Source organism: Lycium barbarum, chromosome 11, assembly GCF_019175385.1.
Source record: "Lycium barbarum isolate Lr01 chromosome 11, ASM1917538v2, whole genome shotgun sequence".
NCBI classification, from domain to species: domain Eukaryota; kingdom Viridiplantae; phylum Streptophyta; class Magnoliopsida; order Solanales; family Solanaceae; genus Lycium; species Lycium barbarum.
Window position 1 is genome coordinate 24,972,410 of NC_083347.1, and position 21,105 is coordinate 24,993,514.

The following is a 21,105-nucleotide window of genomic DNA, read 5'->3' on the forward strand; positions in this document are numbered from 1 at the left end:
TTATTGAAACCTACTGAGAAAAAGGAGACATGTATTGTGGCTCCCATACCAGTAATATACATTAATGGTGAACCACATGTTACTTGGAAATCGTCTGAAGTGAAGAAGTTAATTTTACATGAGAATTTACAATATGCAGTGTTAGGGAAGTTATCTTATGATATAATAGACATCAAAGAATCGAGGAATGTTATTCCTGATCAGTGTTCTATACAAGGCCCTCTTACAATTGGTTTAATAGAAGATAGACATATATTGATAAGGCTTGAACTACTGGAAGATTATGTCAAACTATTATTTAGTCCAACATATTACATCACGGTACACTCGAGATATTGCCAGATGAGACCATTGATATGAAATCCTTGGTTTAAGCCTTCTGAAGAAACTTCAATAGTTGTTACTTGGATAAGTTTTCCGAAACTACCACCCAATTTCTTTACAAAAGTTGATGTCTTCTCTCTTGCATCAGTAGTGGGGAAGCCTTTGGTAGTTGACTTAGCCACTGCAAATAAAACCAGACCCAGCTGCGCCAAAGTCAAGGTTGAAATTGACTTGTCAGTAGAGCATCCAAAGAAAATACATATAGCAGAACAGGATGACGAAACATGAAAGATACAATCAAAATGGATTACTATAAACTATGATTTTGTGCCAAAGTACTACAAGCATTACAAATTACAAGGACATGAGGAGTTGGAGTGCAGATCCCTACACCCAAAACTCGACAAACAGTATAGGGAAGATCTGAAAAAGGTACTGAGAAGAAACAAGTCATGGAAAATAGTGCAAATTAGAGAAGGCAAGGAAATAATACAATAATTGGGAATAATAATCAAGCCAAGCAAGAGTGGATACAAAGAGGGAGAAATAAATACATCAGAGATAAAAATGGCATCATTTTAGGTGAGGTGGGTGATAACAACATTCAACATGAAGGAGAAATAGTCCAAACTCATAATACCTTTGATGTCTTGGGAGAACTAGAGCAAGTAACAACTGAAGAGGATGGTAAGAAGATAAGCAGCCCTATAAAACCACAAGTCAGTGATGAGAAACTAAACAATCATGAGGAAAATCTAAACAATCATGAGGAACAACAACAAGAGACAAGTGCAGCATGAAAAGAAAACATGAGTGGTAGTAAAAAAGACTCTGCCAACAAAGAGTTTCTCCAAATATAGAAAAGGAGTCTAAAGGTAGAACCACATCAAAAATGATGTCTCATCATAGCAAGGGTCATGGAGCAGGGAAAAGGGAATGATCTACCAAGTGCAAAGTAAACAGTCTAGTTAAGTGGACCTGCTAAGGTCATTATGAGGGCTTTGACCATTTTACCCTTACTAGTACCTTTCTGAGAATAGAAATGATCTTAATGGGAACTCAAAAAGTTAGAAGTCTAAAAACTTAAACTTATGTTAGTTGTTGTGGTGCATTGTCTGAAACTTGTCTTCATTTTCGTTGGGGGTGACTTAGTAAATTAGAATTCTGTTGGGAATTTCAAGGCCACAGGTGATTCCGTAGCATGTTTTTAAGTACATATACATGTTTGGTTTGTGTCTGTAGGGCCTAAGATTGGTGTTGGGATTTCGGGTGAAATACTAGTGGAAAAACCAGAGCTACTGCTCAATATGGACCGCTGCAACGGTGGTAGTACCACTGTCGCGAGTCCCCGTTATAGCGAGACCGCTGTAGCGGAACATTGAACACTGCAGCGGTCGACGGAAGGCAGAAACTGTGTTATATATTCCGTATACCGAACCCATTCCCCATACAACACCAAAAACAGTTCCCAATAACATTAAGACAATCTAAGGCTAGGGCACCATTCTTCATCAAGGTAAGTCTCCACCTTTAACTGCGTTCATTCCATAATCATCTCAAATTCCTACATCATTTAAGGTTCTTTACTAGGGAATTGAAAGGCTAGAACCTTAGAACTTATGAAACCCTTGTACAATGTATGGGTATTGATTTTATTATTTTTTTAATTATCTAGAAGTGTAGATTATCACTTCCTAGGATGATAATTTGATTACTAATGGCGGGAATTGTCGATTGAGACTGAGGCTTCCAATAAAAATGATCGTTTTAGCCTAAAAACTTATGGAAAGAGGTTGAATTAATTATAGAACCTATGCATTATTATAATATGATTGTGGGCATTGATTTTAGGATGAATTCATGCCTAATGATAGTTCATCCACTGAAAAAAAAAGGTAGAGGTGGTGGGCTTTCCTTCCCCAAATTATTGTTGTTGAGTAGATGATTCATCACTCATTTAGCGTTATGATTTCTAGACTTTGAATGTTTCAAAGCTTTGCGAAGGGGGAAGATGTTGCAGAATAATTACATTGTTCTAGTTCAGCTTCGACGTAGGTTATGGTTTACTTGAGGTAGACTTTGATTAGTTGATTATATATGTAATAAAGTTGATAGGAGAAAGTATGTTTGGTTGCATAGATTCTGATTATGTGGGCTTATGCCATTTCTTCATGTACCGAAACTTAAGATAGAATGGTGGTGTTTTAAAAAGGAAGGAGTCAATATATACTCTTCTTGTTGATTGAGATGGTTACATAATCATGCTGCACTGAGGGAATTTATCTGAGTCTTGTTATGACTTGTGGCATGGTGCCTTGCATTAATTGACATTGATATTATTGACTGATCATGTTCCCTACTGACTGTTGGACTAGAAATGCGTTGAGATTCATGTTGTAATCAAATATATATATATATTTGATAAGGGGTGAGGATGTGGCCTAGTTATGGGCTCATGATTCGAGGTCAGTTCCAGAGCGAGTGGTACATGGGCACTATGGGTCCTTGTAGGTCATGACTATATGGTAGAAAAATATCATTTAGCATGTGTGTACACGGTTGAGATACTTTCATTATTTTGTTGTATTGCATTGGCCTCATGTTATTTCTGTTGTTGGCTGATGACCGATCTTATATCCATTCGGTGATTGATTGATAGCTGGACTATTTTATCCCTGTGATTGGCTAATTTCTGTTGATGGCATTATTTGGTTATGTGTTGTTGTGCCTATCTGTGTATCTTATTGATTTTATGAAGTATGCATGATACTAATATTAGTCGGCCTATGATATCCACCGTTACATAGCGTTTGTACTGATACTACCTTGCTGCACTTTTTATTTGAGTGCAGATTGTGTTCCAGAGACATCTTCTGGACCTCATATATGGAGTGAGGCCAGTTCCCGATCATATCCAAGGGTGAGCTCCTACCCATGCCATGCCACCTGCAGTTTTTTTTTTTTTTTGGATGTCTACTTTCGTTCCAGACATTTATGATTATTTAGACAGTTATTTCATTCATTAGACACCTTTATGTTTTAGAGTCCTTATACAACGACTTTGGAATTTTGAGGTTGTAATAGCTGGAATTTTGGCACCTTATATTTATTTATGGCATGACTAGACAGTAGGTTATTGTTATTATTATCATTACATACTTGAATGTTTTAAAATTGATTAATTAAAGGATGATGGGTTAAGGGGATTGGTTCGGCCACTAGGAGAATTAGTGTAGGTGCTAGTCACGGCTACTTGGGTTGTGATAAAGTTGGTATCAGAGCTTTAGGTTCATCGATCTAGTTGTACAAGTTCATGTCTAGTAGAGTCTTGCAGATCGGTACGGAAATGTCTGTACTTATCTTCGAGAGGCTATGGGACAACTAGAGAAATTTAAATTCTTTTCTTTCCTTCGTGCTACTTTATTCCAATTGGTATCTGGATGATTAAAATTGATATCTGACTTTTCATTATATTCTCAATGATGGTGAGGATTCGTGCGAGGGCTTATTTGGAGTATAGATCAGTTGGGTTGCCTCCGTTGACTTGGACCCAGTTCTATTCAGTTTTCTTGGTTGAAGTATGTCCTGCGTACCTTGAGGGACCATAAGCGTGATGAGTTCAGTAATATTGAGTAGCGTAATATATCGGTGGCCGTTTATGAGGCTTGGTTTCATTCGTTGTCTCGCTATGCCCTCCAGCTTTTGCCTACTGAGGAAGAGAGAGTTAGGCGATTCGTGAAAGGGTTGAACACTACTCTTCAGTTGTCAGCTCTTCAGCTTGCGGCCTCAGGTGCTTCCTCTCAGGAAGTGGTGGATCATGTAAGGACCGTCGAGGGAGCTAGGCAGGATGGTTATAATAAGTACGCGGAGAAGAAGGCCCGAAGGAGTGGTAGTTTCAGTGGCTCTTTCTCTAAGGGCTAGAGTTCCCAGGTCTATTCAGGATGCCTTGCTCAGTTAGCCATGCAGGCTTCAGTTGGAGGCCCATCAGGGGCGAGTCAGCACTATTCCAATTAGCCAGGGGGTTTGCAGGCCAGATCTGTAGATTATGGTGGTTATTCGGCTCGTCAGTTTCTGTTCAGCATTCCACGATAGACCGCAAATACTTTGATTGTGGTGGGACGGGGCATTTCAAGAGAAATTATCTCAGACTTAGGTAAGGGGTACTCAGTTTCAAGCTCCTAGAGCTCTAACATTAGGTACAGGGGGAGGATCTTATAGTGGAAACCATGCTCAATCTAGGTATGACGGTTACACTACTGGTAGAGGTGGCACCTAGCCTAACAGAAGCGGGTTTCAGTCTGGTAGAGGTGGACATCAGCCCGGTAGGGGCGGAGCTCATACAGGGCAGGTTGATCGTAATGATTCGCAGGCTACTAGCGAACGAGTTGACTGTTATGCTTTTCCTGGCATGTCGGAGGCAGAAGGCTCCGATGTCGTCATCACAGGTAACATCTCAGTCTATCACTGCAAGACTTCTGTATTGTTTGACCCGGGTTCTACATTTTCTTAAGTGTCTACATATTTCTATGGGTCATGATATGGTCTGTGATTTGCTTGATACCCCTATACACATATCTACTCCAGTTAGAGACTCTATGGTTGTAGATAGAGTTTTTTGATCTTGTACTGTCACACTTATTGGGTATGACACCTGGGTTGATTTAGTGATTCTAGACATTGTAGATTTTCATGTCATCCTGGGTATGAGTTAGTTAACTCCTCATCATGCAATTCTGGATTGTCATGCCAAGACAGTCACCTTAGTTATGCCCAGGGTGCCTAGACTTGAGTAAAAGTGTAACCTTAGTCCCTCCCCAAAGAAAATTATTTCCTTTAATCGTGCAAAGAAACTAGTGGATAGGGGGTGTTTGGCTTATTTGGCACATATTCATGATACCAGTGTTGAAGGTCCATCTCTTGAGTCAGTTCTTGTGGTACGTGAGTTTGCGGAGGTGTTTCCCACAGAGTTGCCAGGCATGCCACTGGACCGTGATATTGATTTATGCATTTACTTAGAGCCAGGGACCCGTCCTATTTTTATTCCGCCATATCGGATGGCACCAGCAGAGTTGAGGAAATTAAAAGAACAACTCCAGGATCTCCTTAGTAAGGGTTTCATTCGTCTGAGTCTCTCCTCGTGGGGCGCTCCAATATTGTTCGTGAAAAAGAAAGATGGGACTATACGGGTGTGCATTGATTACCACCAGTTGAATAAAGTCACCATCCGAAATGAATACCCCATCCCTCGTATTGATGATTTGTTTGATCAGCTTCAGGGGGCTTCTGTATTTTCGAAAATTGATTTGAGGAGAAGTTATCATGAGTTGAAAATTCGACGGAGGATATTCCTAAGATAGCTTTCCGGACTAAGTATGGGCATTATGTATTTCTTAGTATGTCTTTCGGGCTTACTAATGCCCCCACCTGCTTTTATGGATTTGATCAATGGCATTTTAGCCACACTTAGACTCATTTGTGTCACAACCTATTTTGCATAAGTCGTGCGGGTACTGACCTTCCCACATCGATAAGTGAACCCTCGACCCAACAATAGATAAAGTCACAAATACATACCTAATCAAGCGGAAAAGAATAGATAATAAGTCTCACGATATATGTATATGAATACATAAATACGCCCCTGGAGATGACACCTTTTTTCAATAAGACACCTAAACTTTGCGAGGGTCGTATGACCCCCTTGAACAACTTCAGAGTAGTATATAGACCCCTTTTTTCGGTCAATCCCAGTTATAAAAAATGTGTGCAAAGCACGCACCAATTGTCACTTGCCACGTGTCAAATTAATTTTTAAATACTTTTTTTTATTTATTTATTTTTTTCTATTTGAATCCTTTTATTTCTTTTTCTATTTATTTTCTCCCTTTTTTCTTCATCTCGACTGTGTAAAAGCTCCTCCGATAAAGCCACTACCATCTCCGCCACTGCAACAACCACCAATTCCACTATATCACCACCAACTAATCATCAAGCAATATTTGAAAATCAAACCTACAAAATAATCAAAATCTGAAAACTAAAATCACCACCAAACAAAAATCTAAAAATTATCCACCCCACCTTATCCCCTTCCCCTAACCGTGAGCTTCATTGAAACAATAATGGAGGTGTGCTTAGGTTCAGAAATGGAAACAAAAGAATCACTCCACCATTTTATCCTATTATCATTGCATTTGGTCTATCCCTCTCTTCCTGAAATTATACAAACAATTATGGCTTAATAATCAATTTGAAAAACTCTCTTCTACCTATGGCAGAAGCCATCATGGTTGGCCGGTCGCCACTGCTCTGCCATCTCTTCGCCAACGACCACTTTTTAATATTCCTCCGTCTTTCTCTTCTAATTCCCCTAAAATACAATTAAAAGCTCATTTATGCCCAGAACCATTCCATACCACCATTAAAAGAAACAAGCTAAGAGAAGAAAATCACCATCAATGGCCTGAAAAAAAATGAAGAAGATGGGTCAAATAAAAGAATAAAAAAGAAAAGGATATGAAATTAGGAAAAAGGTAAAATAAAAAGAGAAATAAGTACAAAACATATTTTTAATATCTGTCAAAAAAATTTATCATTTTTTTAGGTCCTCACTCTCCCTAGGAGAGTGATATACACTCTCTACGTTGTGTGGCCGAAAAGGATGTATTAATTCCAATTCAAAATTGTTCGGGGGGATCATAGGACCCCCGCAAAGTTTATGTGTCTTATTGAATAAAGGTGTCATCTCCAGGGGGGTATTTATGTATTCTCTCTAATAATATAGTACGGAATAGTAATAATACCCCAAGGGTCTAGTTTGAATAATACAAGAGCATCTAAAAGAGAAATAATACAAGTCTGGAATAATAATACATAAACTGTCTATGTCTCTGGATAGAATAGGACATAAAGATAGAGAAGTCTTCAAGGCAGGGAACGACCATGCTTACCCTGGAAAATCGAAGATAAAGCTAAAGCGACTATCAGCCACATGTCACGAAAGTAGATCCGACCTGATACTCGGCATTCACAAAGGAATGCAGCAAGTGCAGATCAATACAAAATAACAGTACTGGTAGACATTATCGGTCGACTAAGCATAGTCAACACAATTCAGATAATAAAGCAGATAAGCAGATAAACCAACAAGTATAAGTTAAATGTAATCGAACGCAAGTACACGTCATCGCCTAAGTAAAGCATTTAATTCAAATGTGCCAAGTCCGAATATATCAAGTTCGAATCCAATATCACAAGTACAACACCAAACATCTCAAAATCAACCAATAATGCAATGCAATAGTATATGAATACAATGCAATGCCATGCAAATGTTGTGTACACATATACTCGTAACGGAAATATCGCTATCTCGGTAGCACAACCCAGTGTGGCTCGCGAAGTCTAAGTGCCACCCGTCCCAGATATTTGCCCAACAGACAGACGGGACCCTGAATCTTTGCCGACGGAGGGTTCTTACCGGCACCACTTTGGGGGACCCACGGAGTCCGTGCACTCACTCAATCAATCAATGATTTCGGAACTAACATCGGTCATCGGCCACGTCACTCAAGTAAAACTGAGCCTAGCTCATCAAAGTGTTTCATCAAGTATAATCATTATCTCAACAGTGTATCATGAAACGAGAGTGCGTGCAATGCATGTATCAACATCAGTAAGCATGCTCAATATCACAAGTACCAACAATGAGTACGCCAATAATATTTTTGAATCACAAATACCAACAGTGGGTATGCCAACAATATCACCGAATCACAATTACCAACAGTAGCTACGCCAACAATATCGAAATCAAGACGATAAACAGAATCCAATATCTATCAACAACTTGTGGCATCAAGCCAACACAATAGAACAATCAAATCATAATACAAGGGGGTGGCTAGTCCCAACACACAACAGGGCCCAACCTAAGGCAATATCCAACCCAACTTCATACTTGAAGGTTCACATGTTGTCTCCGACAATATAATCCAAATATGCACTTCGCTATACGAAGTCTCACCAAGGGTAAGCCATAACCTACGTGGATGGCCGAACCGCAACACCAACAACTCACTCCTTTGCCTTGCCTTTCCGCCGAACCCCAGAACCAAAGTACTCTATGCATAATAGAAATCTTGATTAGAAATTATGAAGAATGATACTAATATTGCTACTATTCAATCTAGGTCAATTCTAACCGTAGAAGTTGGGGAAACGGCCCACAAGGGCAAAATGAGAAATTCGGAAGCAAAATATCAAATTAAGCAGTAGGTGATCATAACCCAACCACTAATTACTAAATTAACTCATAAATTTACCCCATTTTGAATTTGAAGTAAAACCCCCAATTTAGGCATAAGCCCTAACTCTTTGATTCTGAAATTCAACACTAAAAATGAAAGATATATGATTAATAAGCTTAGAGTCATCAAAATCTAACATAAGCACCATCAATTCCATCATTAATAAGCCTAGGAAAAAGTTCGTCAAAACCCTTTTCCAACCTCCATTACTAAGGGATTATTAAAGGAAAAGGGGAATCTATGATGATTATGATTAAAGGAAGAGTAAAGGAAGTAGCAAGATTTACCTTTAAGAATATTCCCAAAATATCTCCAAAAACAGTCCCTACAAGCTCTAATTTCGAAATGGGAGTAAATGAGGGTCTAAAGGCTTTTAACACTTCATTAATTATACACACTGCCCATCGCTCGCTTTAGCGGTACTGGGAACTCCCCAGCGGAGCCGCTTCAGCGGTAAAGGCAAAAATCTATTGAGCACTCCAGCAGCAGGGCTACCGCTGTCGCGGTGCTGGGGCCTCCAAAGCGGGCACCAGACACCAAAAAACTTACCTAAGTTTTACAATTTGATCTGATATTCCGGCTAATTTCCGAGGCCATATGCTCACATACCATATACATAGACCCACATAAAAACACGCTACGCACACACCCGTGGCCTCGAAATTCCCACCGGGGGTCTCGTTGACCGAGTTAACCCCTGACACCTTAATTATAATTTTCCAACCCATCTCCTAAAATGCATCCAGGTGCATTAGGAATTGAATCAAATACGCACACAAGTTCTAAACGACCATTTAGACCTCTTGGAATCGACGAAATTTCGAAAAAGATCCGTTTAACCAAAAGTCAACTTTAGGTCAACCACTTTTCACTTTAAGCTTATATTTCCCAAAAGTTGCCCAATTCCGGTCTAGACACCTTGGGAAGCGTGCTAATAGTCTCCTCTAGTAAAAAATGAGCTAATCAATGCTCGAAAAAGGGCGACAGTGCCGAAAGGACTATAACGACCAAACGAGTCATTACATCAAATACCAATTGAACCGTCACTCGTCCTCGAGCGAATAAAAGTAAAGAAGCGAAAAATACCTAAATCGGTAAATAACTGAGGATATCGGCTACGCATATCGGACTCGATCTCCCACGTATCCTCCTCAACAGGACAGTGCTTCCATTGAACCTTCACAGAAGCAGTTTCTTTCAACCTCAACTTTCGAACATGCCTATCCAAGATCGTGACAGGATCCTCTTCATAAGTCAAATTCTCATCAAGTATATAGAATCCCAACGAACAATGTAGGTACCGTCGGCGTGGTACTTCTTCAACATTGAAACATGAAAAACCAGATGAACTCCCGCCAAGCCTGGCGGCAATGCTAACTCATAAGCTACATCACTGATACGGTCAACAATCTCAAATATACCAATATACTTGGGCTCAACCTGCCTCTTTTACCAAACCTTATAACACTCTTCATGGGTGAAACCTTCAATAAAACCTGGGCACCAATAGCAAACTTCAAATCTCGGACCTTCCGGTCCGTATACATCTTTTGCCGACTGAGCTGCCAAAAGCTTGACCCGAATAACCCTCACTCCATCAAGGGACTCTTTCAACAAATCTATGCTCCAAGGCCGAACCTCGAATCCATCAAACCAACCAATCGGAGATCTACATCTTCTATCATATAAAGCCTCAAAAGGCGTCATGCCAATACTCGAATGATAACTGTTGTTGTATGTAAACTCTACCAATGGCAAGTGCTGATCCCAATGACCATCAAAATTAATAACACACGCTCTCAATATGTCCTCGAGCACCTGAATGATCCGCTCGGACTGGCCATCAGTTTGGGAATGAAAAGCTATATTGAGATCTAACCGGGTATCCAACTCCTCATGAAAAGCTCTCTAGAAACGGGAAGTGAAGGTAGTGCCCCAATCAGATACAATAGAAATAGGAACCTGATGCAATCTTACAATATCCCGAATGTACATCTTGGCTAACTTCTCCGCGATATAGGAAACCTGAACTGGAACAAAGTGAGAAAACTTAGTCAACCGATCAACTATCACCCAAATGGTACTGCTGAAAACACACCACCCCATTCCTCTTTTACTTCAAATTTTTCTGTTCCAGAAAAAACACCTATTACCTCTCCTACACCTACTGTTGCTCCTAAAGAAACAACACCCAATTCCTCTTTTCCTTGTGCTGATACTACTGCTGAAAATACTGCAGGCCCTTCCTCTTCTACACCTGCAGCTTCAGTTGAAAATAATCCACCCCATTGTTCTTTTACATGTGCTACTAGTGCTGCTGAAAACACAGCAGGTCTTTCATCTTCTACACCTGTTGTTCATGAAGATCCTGAAGATCTAGGTCCAGTTGGATTTGATTCCTTAGATGAGGGTTCTGATTTCTCAACTGATGATAGTGAACAATCTGTAGATGACATAGAAGGGAAAGGTGAGGATGAATATGCAAGTGATGAGCCTGATGAGGTAAGAGAGTTGAGGGCTGAAAGGAAGAGTGAAGTTCAGAGGAGAAAAAGAAGTGAGAGGGAAAAACCTGATAGTGAAGAGGTTTCAACAGGTGAAGTTGGTGTGGATCTAGGATTTGATGAAACTACAACATGTAAGGTTAGTCTTGAGGGTAGGTTAGGAGGGGATGAACCTTACATTGATAGTTCTGTTGATGATAGCTTTGAAATAGATGAGGATGAGGGTTGGAATGATGAAGAAGACATTGAATCTGTTGGGGTAAATCTACCAAGAAGACAAAGGTTTACAAGAAGGCAGAATGATAAGAACAAAATCATTCATGACCCCACTGCCAAGAAAGTTGTATGGCAATTGGGTATGGTCCTTAAAGATGTTGATTAGTTTAGGAGAGCAGTAACAAAATATGTTGTTAGGAAAAGGGTTCAAGTAGAAAAGTGGGTGAATGAGCCTACAAGGTTAGGGTGAGGTGCAAGGATGGCTGTCCATGGCTATTGTATGCTAGGCTTGATAAAACCACAGATGATTGCCAAATAAAAACTTACATTCCAAAGCATACTTGCCTCCAAACTACCAGAAACTACTTGTGTAATGCCAAGTTTATTATTGAGACCTATTGAAAGAGAATAACTGAGTAGCCAAACATTAAAGTTATTCAGTTGCAAAAGCTAATTAGGACAAAGTTTAATCTTCATGCTGGTAACACCACAGTTAGAAGAGCAAGAGCAAAAGTACTGAAAGAAATCATGGGAGATCACATTCAGGAGTTTGGAAAAATCCTTGACTACAGGGATGAATTGTTAAGGACCAATCTTGGTTCCACTTGTGTAGTTAAACTTGCTGAACCAAATGCTGATGGTAGGCCTGTTTTTCAGAGCTTTTATATCTGTTTTGATGCTTTGAAGAAAGCATTTCAGCACTGTAGAAAATGTATTGGTTTAGATGGTTATTTTCTGAAAGGGGTTTGTAGAGGACAGTTGTTGGTAGTTGTGTGTAAAGATGATAATAACCAAATGTTGCCTCTGGCATGGGCTGTTATGGAGTATGAAAACAAGAACACTTGGACATGGTTTATCAGAATTTTGAAGGAAGATTTGGCACTTGGAGATGGGACAGCTTTAACATTGATAACAGATATGCAGAAGGTATGTTTCCTTGATTTTTGTTGCAATTTTTTTTCATAAAAACTTATGTGTGTTATACCCCATTTTAACCGGGTTGAAGCGGAGTACAGCATATTGGAGATTCCTAAATTGCTTTATTTTAAGGAGTCGCCACCTAATTGGTTTTATGGTAAATTAGGACACCTAGATATTAACTAAGGTAAAGTTAAAACTAAACTTCTGTTAATGGTCTGTTTAATCAGTGTGATTCTAGGTAAGGGTTCTATGTCATCCTAAAGGGAAGGGGTTAGACATCCTTTAGAATCCGTTAAATACGGTTATCCGGCCAAACTTAGGTTAATTAATCCAGATTGAATATTGTGTTTGAATTTTAAGAAAAATAGCTTGCATATATTACTAAGGTTTCAAAGGAAAATATAATAATGCTATTTGACCTAACTTGCAGAAAAATGTAGTAATTTGCATAAAGGAGATGCTTTTAAAATGGGACTTATAAATGTTGTTAAAGCTTTGAATGAGCATAGTAATGTTACCTTAAAATAAAGACTTATAGGAAATATAATATTTTGCGTAAAAGAGGATTTGAAATACTACTTATAATAAGACTCCTAAAAATACTTCCAATAATGATGCTATTTGAAACGAGACTAATAATTTGCATAAAAGGAGATCTCAAAGTGCTATTTGAAAAAAAGTTATAAATTCTGTTGATGCTTTAAATGGAAGTAGAATAATGCTGTTCAAAATAAGATTCTCAAAATATGATAATTTGCATATAAGTAGTAGAAAAAATGTTTTGACAAATATTTGAAACAAACAAAACGATGATGCGTTAATTGACTTCACATTTACAAGTATAAACAAGATTATGTTTTATGAACTACATCTGCATAATTTGAATAAATCTTAAAAGATGTCTACAAAATATTCTTTAGTTCCTATTTGCGTGTTAGTGATGTTTTGGAAATTAAGATAATGAAATATAATTCCTTTAACTCAAAGTATGAATTTACGCCGTCAATTATTCTAGAAGCCAATATTATAGATTCTATAAACAATTTTAATGTGGAAAGAAGAAAATGAAGCTCATGGGATTAATTATTAGTTCTCTTTAAACTAACTACCCATTACTAAACTAAATCTATTAACTCATTAAGGTTTATATAAACTAAATAAAAACAAACAAACAGTTAGTATACAAATTAAATGCACGAAATAAATAAGGGAGAGATAATTAAAAATGGGCTCAGCCCATATTTTAAGAAGGGCTGCTGTTAAATGGATCTGGCCCATTTGGGCCACTGCTGCAAACACTGTTTCTGCTATATGGGCCTCAGCCCAGCAATTTTATTTTTTTTGCTGCGGAATAAGGACTGATCGGGATGACTCGAGAAGAATGTTTCGTTGGGCTTTAGCCCAACACTGGATGCAGCAGAAGACGAGTCCATTGGACTCGTATGCGATGGCCATGCATAAAACGAAAGAAAAGGGATTAGTACGCGATTCAACGAATAATGTTAAACGTATGAAATATAGACTCGAAACAAATCAGCGGATTATGCGTATTCTAAGTATAATTTTGAAGGCAAACTAGAAAAAAAGAATAAATATTTTTAGGAGATCATTTGGACTGATTAGATAACTTCGCAACAGTACTTTAGCCAAAAAAATGACACATAGTAGATGAAGTAGAAATATGCTAACGCTAATGTGCAAACTTAAGACATAGAAGGTTTGAATGCATAGAAAGAGTTTTAATTACTTATTTTTTGCAACAAACTGATATTTTCAGATTAAACTACATTAATGCTCATTCTTGATTTCGGTTAAAACAGTGAGAAAAAGGTAGGCCAAACAAACAGCTCTTTCGATAACAGCCCAAATCACTTTCGACGAATCCTTCATCTATACCAGATTTTTTTCTTGACAAAAATACAAAGTAAGAAGAATTTAAAGGAAACAAAATGCGACATGCTTTAAACGAATAAAATTCATACTCCAACACGACGAATCACAGCAACATAGGAAACATACAACATTCTTAACCCACTGATTTTGATCACTTTACATCACCTTAAGCATATTCTAAAATAATTTCAAAGAAGGAGCAACCATAAATCTTCTATAAGGAAATTAATAGTCCAGAATCTTACATGAGCAACTTTAATCAAACTAGGCCATCTAAACAGATAAGAATGCATGAAAGAGACACTGCAAATACCTATACTTTTCTTCCCCACTAGACTCAGAGCACAACTTATAAAACCAAACTAGTTCATCCTAATTCTAGATAAAATAAAGCTAGGAAGAAAAATCCGAAGAGGACAAACACTAATAGCTGAACATATTAGATATATCGGCAAGTGCAGATTTAAACCAATCCCACAATTCAAACAGACTAAGAAAAGCATTTAAAAGCCTCTATCACTTATATTTCCACTTGGATTCGATCACTCTGCAGTAAAGGGAAGGACAACATACAAAGGCAAAAAACCAAACTGCATGCATGATATACCAGATCTCTGTTTACATGTTAATACTCAAAGGAGGTTCTAGGCAATTCAGTACCTAATTTAAAGCTCGACAAGACAAACAAAAGGGCCTAGGTGAGCTAAATACTCAATGCTTAGGCTTCATAGTTTGAGCAGAGTCATCAGGTGAGAACACAGATGGTCTTACTCACTTAATGAATCAGATAAACGTCATTCCAGTTCCAGTGAATGCAGTTTCAGCTTAGACCAACCCAAATGACCTTAATGCAAGTATAGACAAAACTAAACCAACTTTATGTAATAAACATCATGTTTGACAATAGAGACATACAGACAACATTTAATCCATCTCAAGTTGACATCATTTTTTTGATAGTTGAATCTATTATCATGAAATCAATACTAACACACGCTTAAACCTATCCATCAATCATCATCTGAGGGTTAAACATGCTAACAGATATCGACAGGGGGTCTCACCTCTCGCATAGACTAGTCAATCAACAATCAGACTATTTAAAGAAAAACATTTCAATAAGAAGCCAACTAAATTAACATACCAAAGACTTTTGTCCATTTCTTGTAACATTAATCACACACCATATTAGCATATTTTCAGTCCAACCGTATCCACACCATCTCAGAATAAACCTAACGTGCTAGATATCCATAACTCAGCCATGCTTACTACTGTTAACAAGTAATCAATCTATAAAGACCATTAAACCATACTAAGCTCTATCAAGGAATGACCCCAGTAAATGCACAAAGCTCGCTAAACTATATTCGAACTACTACTAACAGTAACCATATGCTAAACTAAACATAAGTAAGAAAAATAGCAACGAAGCAAACAAACATAGATCAAATAGAGCTATACAGGAAAGGGAGAGGTGTTTACCTTCTTCGAGTGCAGCGAAGTGGGTACGGGTTCTCAGATCTATCCGCGAACACTTCGAATCTACGTTGAAATAGACCCGAATCCTTGCTTGAATATTCTCGGATCCACGCGAAACCAAGAGCAAAATAAAACGAAAAAAGGTGACTCGAATTTTGACTCGATATCAAACACTGATTTACCGTTGGACCCTCCTGTTTTTAGGGAATTTAGGCTACTAAAATTTGTATATATTTTTTTGTAGAAGGGGGTTCTTGCGATTCAGAAGATCTCGGTCCAAAAGATTTCGTTCTTAGGAGGGTTTTCCCGATCAAGGAAAATATTGGTCCTGTGGGTGGTTTTTCCCGATCCCAGCCGCTGCTTTTTTTTTTCCCATCTCTCCCCTTCTTTATAGTTGTTTTGAAGGAAGCGAGAGAGGGACGGGCGTGGGGGACAATATGAAGTGGGGGACAGCAGGGAACAGGGCGTAGTGGGGGAGAGGAGAGGTATGGGCAAAAAATGGAGGGAGAAGAGAGGGAAGGAGAGGAGAGAGAACAGGGGCGGGGAGGGGAAGCGGCGGAGGTGAAGAGGAAAATGAAAGGGGAAACCCTTTTAGGGTTTCCTTATTTTGAACGGAAATGGGCTGGACCCAGTCCATTTGTGGACTGGGTCAAATATTTTGGGCTGAGTATTGAAAGAATGGGCTAGAATTAAAACATGGACCGGTCTAAAAATTGAGATAAAAGATAGGGGCTAGTCCAAAAATATTAGGAGTTAATCGGACCTTGATTTGGGGTCCGATAAGTCAAAATACGGACTGAATGTAAGGAACAGTTTGGCTTCCAAATTAAATAAAAGACCCATTTTGATTAACGATGTACTGAGTGTGACAGAATATCACCTAATACGAAAATGTGTAATTATTAGGGCTCGGGTAATAAAATTATATGAGGTTGCAATAGCCGTGCAATAATATTTTAACCATAAATAAACGTTGTCATTAAAATGCGCGAAATAAAATGCGATGTGTATGCGGAAGTGGGTGAAACATTGAAATGCAAATTTTAATAATACTAAATAATAGTAGCGAATGAATAGCGGTAATAATACTGCTAATAATAATAATAGTACTATTTGTTGTGATGACAATAATAATAATAATAATAATGATAATGATAAATATAATAATAATAATAATAATAATAATAATAAATTAATAACACTGATAATAACGATAATAATGGATAATGATAATAACGATAGTAGTGACGGCAGTAAAGATAAATGCCGGGATAATGAAATGCCGGTATTAATAAGAGCTAATAATTACAGTAAGAAAAAATATAAACGTATTTTTTTAATTTTCCAAAAATATTAGGAGCGTAAAGAGGCATTTCGGAGGAGAGGCGGGACAAAATTGGGTGTCAACAATGTGTATTCATCTATACTAACTATTATTGTTTCAGGGACTGTTTGTTGCTATTCAAGATCTTATACCTGCTGTTTTACACAAAAAGTGTGCTAGGCACATCTTGGCTAACTTCAGCAAAGACTGGAGAGGGCTACAAAGAAGACAGCAGTTTTGGAGGGTTGCCAAAAGCACCTTTGAGTCTCAACTAAGGAGAAATATTGAGCTGATGAAGTTGCTTGGTCCAAAGAAAATGATGGACAAACTGATGTATTACAACATAGATTATTGGTGTAAGGTTTACTTCAATACTAATATAAAAGTAGATTTTGTAGATAATAATATGGCTGAGTGTTTTAATGCTTGGATATTGGCTGCCAGGTATGAGTAATGCATATTTACCTTGCTATTTGTTTGTTTTGTAGACTGTTTGTAGACAACAATATGACTGTTTATTTATTGGCTAACTGGTAGGCACAAAACTATAATAACAATACTTGAGGAGATTAGGGTGAAAATGATGACAAAGATTAGAACATTGAGGGAGTTTATAAACACTTGGAGATGTAACTACTCTCCAATGTGTACGAAGGTGTTAGAGGAAAATGTTACTAGATCAATACAATGTAACATTGAGTTTAATGGAGTTGCTGGTTTTGAAATTAGGGAAGGACTATGTCAACACACAATGGATATTTCTAGAAGGCAGTGTAGTTGTAGGGTATGGTAGCTAAAAGGCATTCCATGTGCATATGCTTTAGCTGCAATTCAGTTCAAAAAGGTATGATCCACTTGGCTACATTGACCATTGCTACAACAAAGAGTCTTACATAAGAACATATGAGCATGCTCTTCAACCAGTCACAAATATGGAAATGTGGCGTGTCTCTACCCACCCTAGTGTGGCTACACCAGAGATAAAAAGCATGCTTGGTAAGCCTCAAAAGGCTAGAAGGAAGGAGGCAGGTGAAATTCCAAATTCTGGGAAGAGGCCAAGAACTGGAATGGCCATGACTTGTAGCAACTGCCATAATAGAGGCCACAACAAGAGAGAGTATCCAAAAAAAAACTCAGCGGCATGGACAGAACCAACAAGTTCTAGCAGGGGAAGGGCCAACACATCACAACCACCATCTTCAAGCAAGGTCATGGGGAGACCAAAGGTAACTCCCATTTTGATCAATTATGATATTTTGCAGTTAATGTCTTGATAATTTCTAATATGTACACATTTATATGTATGAAAGAAACCACCAACAAAACTAGTACCTGTTGAAAAGAGGCCAAGAAGAAGACCTAGGAAAACTGCCCAAGCAGTAGGAAATAGTCCTGCACCAGCTGAAGTTCATGTTTCATGTTCTGCACCTGCAGCAACTAGTGCACAACCCACTGCTAAAAGAGGAAGATGAAGTGGCACTAGTGCACCATATAAAAGGCCTAGAGTCATGGGAATGGGTGTTTTCCAGGCAGAAAATGGGTTTAAAGTTGTTAATGTGAGTGCCTTAGTAAGCTCACGTGTTCTTTTATGTGTTGTTTCCATTATTAAGTGTTATTTTATGTGTTATTTCCATTACTAACTTCTTGTTATTATTTGTGTGAACAGCCTGGCATGTCACGCAGCAGGATTGTCTCAACTGGTAAAACAAAGGTGACCAGATCAGCAGAGGTAACTTGTGACATTGGCTACAAGCCAAGTGCAAATAGTAAGCTGAAATGGAGAGGCAATGAAGCAATCACAACCAGGAAACTACAAGAGATATAGCAGAAAATGATAAAAGGTAGAGGTAAATCAGCAAACCCAAGCCAAGAAAGCACCTGTTCACAGTCCAAGCAGCCATCGAAAATCTAATTATGATGAAAAATGTCCCTGCAGTTCTTAAATGTACACATTTATGGATTGACATTTTAGTATTTTGTCTTGTTAATTAATGGTCATCTGATCAAGTTTGTGTTCGTTTTTGCCTTGTCTTTTAATCAAAACAACATTACAGTAAGCTTGCTATACCATTTTAGCTTGACATAGCTGTTTAACGTGTACAAATTCAGGTTGGGCATGAATTTAATATGGTCAACAAAGGTTATTCAAGGCACTAATTCTAACATGGTCAAGGACCATTAAATGGCCTATTAATTCGGTTGTAACCCATCTATATAACACAACATACACACACACCATATCACACATTCACTACACTAAACTACAACAACAACATCAACGTGCAACCAGCAGCAAGCACAACAAACACAACAACATATAACATCTACATCATACCAAAAGAAGATGCTAGCTTTCTTTGTGAAAAAGTTAACCCTTTCTTACGTGCAAACCGATGATTTTGTAAGTTTTTTTTATATTTGTTATTATTATTTGATTTACGTGAAAATCGATGATGAAAACTTTCTTTTTTGTTTATTGGAGATACTTCCACATGAACATCATGACATTTTTCCAACGAGAACAATGCATGCCGTGTTAAAATATCAAGATAACACCGTTCACAAGATGACGTTCAGAATTGGAAAAAAAGCTCGTTTATGCCAAGGGTGGAAGGCATTTATAGATTCAAAAGGTTTGAAAGAGGGAGAAACACTAGAGATTTGGGTGTGTGAATGTGAGTGTGGAGATGGCATAGGGTTTCATGTATTTAAAAAAGAGATAGAGATCATAAATATTGATTAGTAGATCTCTATTATTCAATTGTCTATGTTTAACATCTCCATGTATGCTACTATTTTGATTAAGACAATGATTAATGTTATATGGATGTGATTTTGATTTTAATTTCGGATAAACACTTCAAAACACCTTAACATCAAACTTCTTCATTCATACATGATAAAATAGATGTATATGTTACAAAATTTGCCATAACAAAAGGCAAACAAAACATAACATAGCCGAGACACTACCACCACTAGCACTATCTATGGCAATTTGATTTTTCCATTGTTTGAATTGCCACTAGAATACAAAACTTATGAACACAAACAACAAAACAAAAAACGAAATTCCTATGGAACCTACCCCGTTTAGTATTCCTTGTGTCTTCTTTTTTTGGTCCATTAACCTCGACCAAACCCATGTCAACACTAACCGAATTATTATCGTTAGTAGTGATCTCATCCAATTCCATCTTCAAACTCCCATATTGCACCAATTCCTTCTCTAAATCTCTAATTTTGTTAACCAATTTTGGGAGGATAAATTTTGATCTTGGATCAACTTCATCTCTGTCCCTCCAACGAAAAAACTTGCATTTTTGAGCCTGAAAAATATCAAAACAGAGCATAAATTTACAAATTTAATTTTTCAATAAATCAAAAAATAGGAGCAAGACCATACACCATAATAGGGACAAGACCAGTATCTTCTTCCAAGGTTGTTTTTGGACCAAGAAGTTTGCATTTGCAATAAATTCCCGTGTTGACATTGGACCATGGTTCTAAGCATAGGATCACTCTTATCCATACACAATCGACCAAGGTCAATTTTTTCCATAACAAACCCTAAGAAATGAAAAATGACTAAATATGAGCAAGAATTACTCAAGAAATTTAAAACAATAAATTTCACATGAACCAATTTAAAGAGAAATAAAGGAGAAATAAACCCTAACTAACAAACCTCTTTCCAACAATTGGAGCGAATAAAGTGCTGATTTTTGGAGCTGTAACGATTGGAGTGGTTGAAGTTATGGAGTTGTTTGCTTTTTTGACAAAAAAATGGAGATGGGTATTAAATAGGGTGAAGAAGAAGATGAAGTAGCCGTTGGGTGTAAAAATGGAGGGAATTTAAATTTATCTATGTGGCGTCCAGTTGGCATTTTAAAACACGTCAGATGTTGTTTTTTAAAGGCTATGACGCGCCACTGAGGGGTGTAGTCACGCTCTTGTCCACATCAGCAAAAAAAGGGCATTTTAATACTGAAAAAAAAATTGTTCAAGGGGGTAATAGGACCAACGTAAAGGTTAAGTGTGTAATTGGAATTTTGATCAAACATTGGGGGTATTTTGAGTATTTTCTCGAGAAGGAGGAGCTGAAATCATGTGTTCAATGAGACACTTAACACAA

At 37.8% G+C, this 21,105-nt stretch overlaps 2 protein-coding genes across 2 annotated transcripts; one reads left to right on the top strand and one right to left on the bottom strand.

Annotated features, from left to right (window-relative positions):
• Positions 1-11,878: 11,878 nt before the first annotated feature.
• On the top strand, positions 11,879-18,442 carry LOC132619590 (uncharacterized). Its single transcript, XM_060334446.1, has 5 exons — positions 11,879-12,277; positions 17,092-17,414; positions 17,508-17,759; positions 17,815-18,196; positions 18,281-18,442. Exons 1-5 carry the CDS (start codon positions 11,879-11,881, stop codon positions 18,440-18,442), a joined length of 1,518 nt encoding a protein of 505 aa, XP_060190429.1.
• A 1,382-nt stretch (positions 18,443-19,824) lies between these two features.
• On the bottom strand, positions 19,825-21,027 carry LOC132619278 (uncharacterized). The gene is made up of 2 exons (XM_060334227.1): positions 20,377-21,027; positions 19,825-20,299 (listed from the first exon to the last, which is right to left on the bottom strand). The coding sequence occupies exons 1-2, from the start codon at positions 20,530-20,532 to the stop codon at positions 19,955-19,957; spliced, it is 501 nt and encodes a 166-aa protein (XP_060190210.1). The 5' UTR covers positions 20,533-21,027; the 3' UTR covers positions 19,825-19,954.
• Positions 21,028-21,105: the final 78 nt, after the last annotated feature.

Bases quoted from the DNA above. Each gene is read 5' to 3' on its own strand.
- LOC132619278 (XM_060334227.1), bottom strand. From the start codon at position 20,532: ATGGAAAAAATTGACCTTGGTCGATTGTGTATGGATAAGAGTGATCCT. The intron at 20,300-20,376 runs GTATGGTCTTGC...GATATTTTTCAG, and splicing joins GGTCTTGTCCCTATTATGGT to GCTCAAAAATGCAAGTTTTT.
- LOC132619590 (XM_060334446.1), top strand. From the start codon at position 11,879: ATGGGAGATCACATTCAGGAGTTTGGAAAAATCCTTGACTACAGGGAT. The intron at 17,415-17,507 runs GTATGAGTAATG...GCTAACTGGTAG, and splicing joins GCTTGGATATTGGCTGCCAG to GCACAAAACTATAATAACAA. The intron at 18,197-18,280 runs GTAACTCCCATT...TATGTATGAAAG, and splicing joins AGGTCATGGGGAGACCAAAG to AAACCACCAACAAAACTAGT.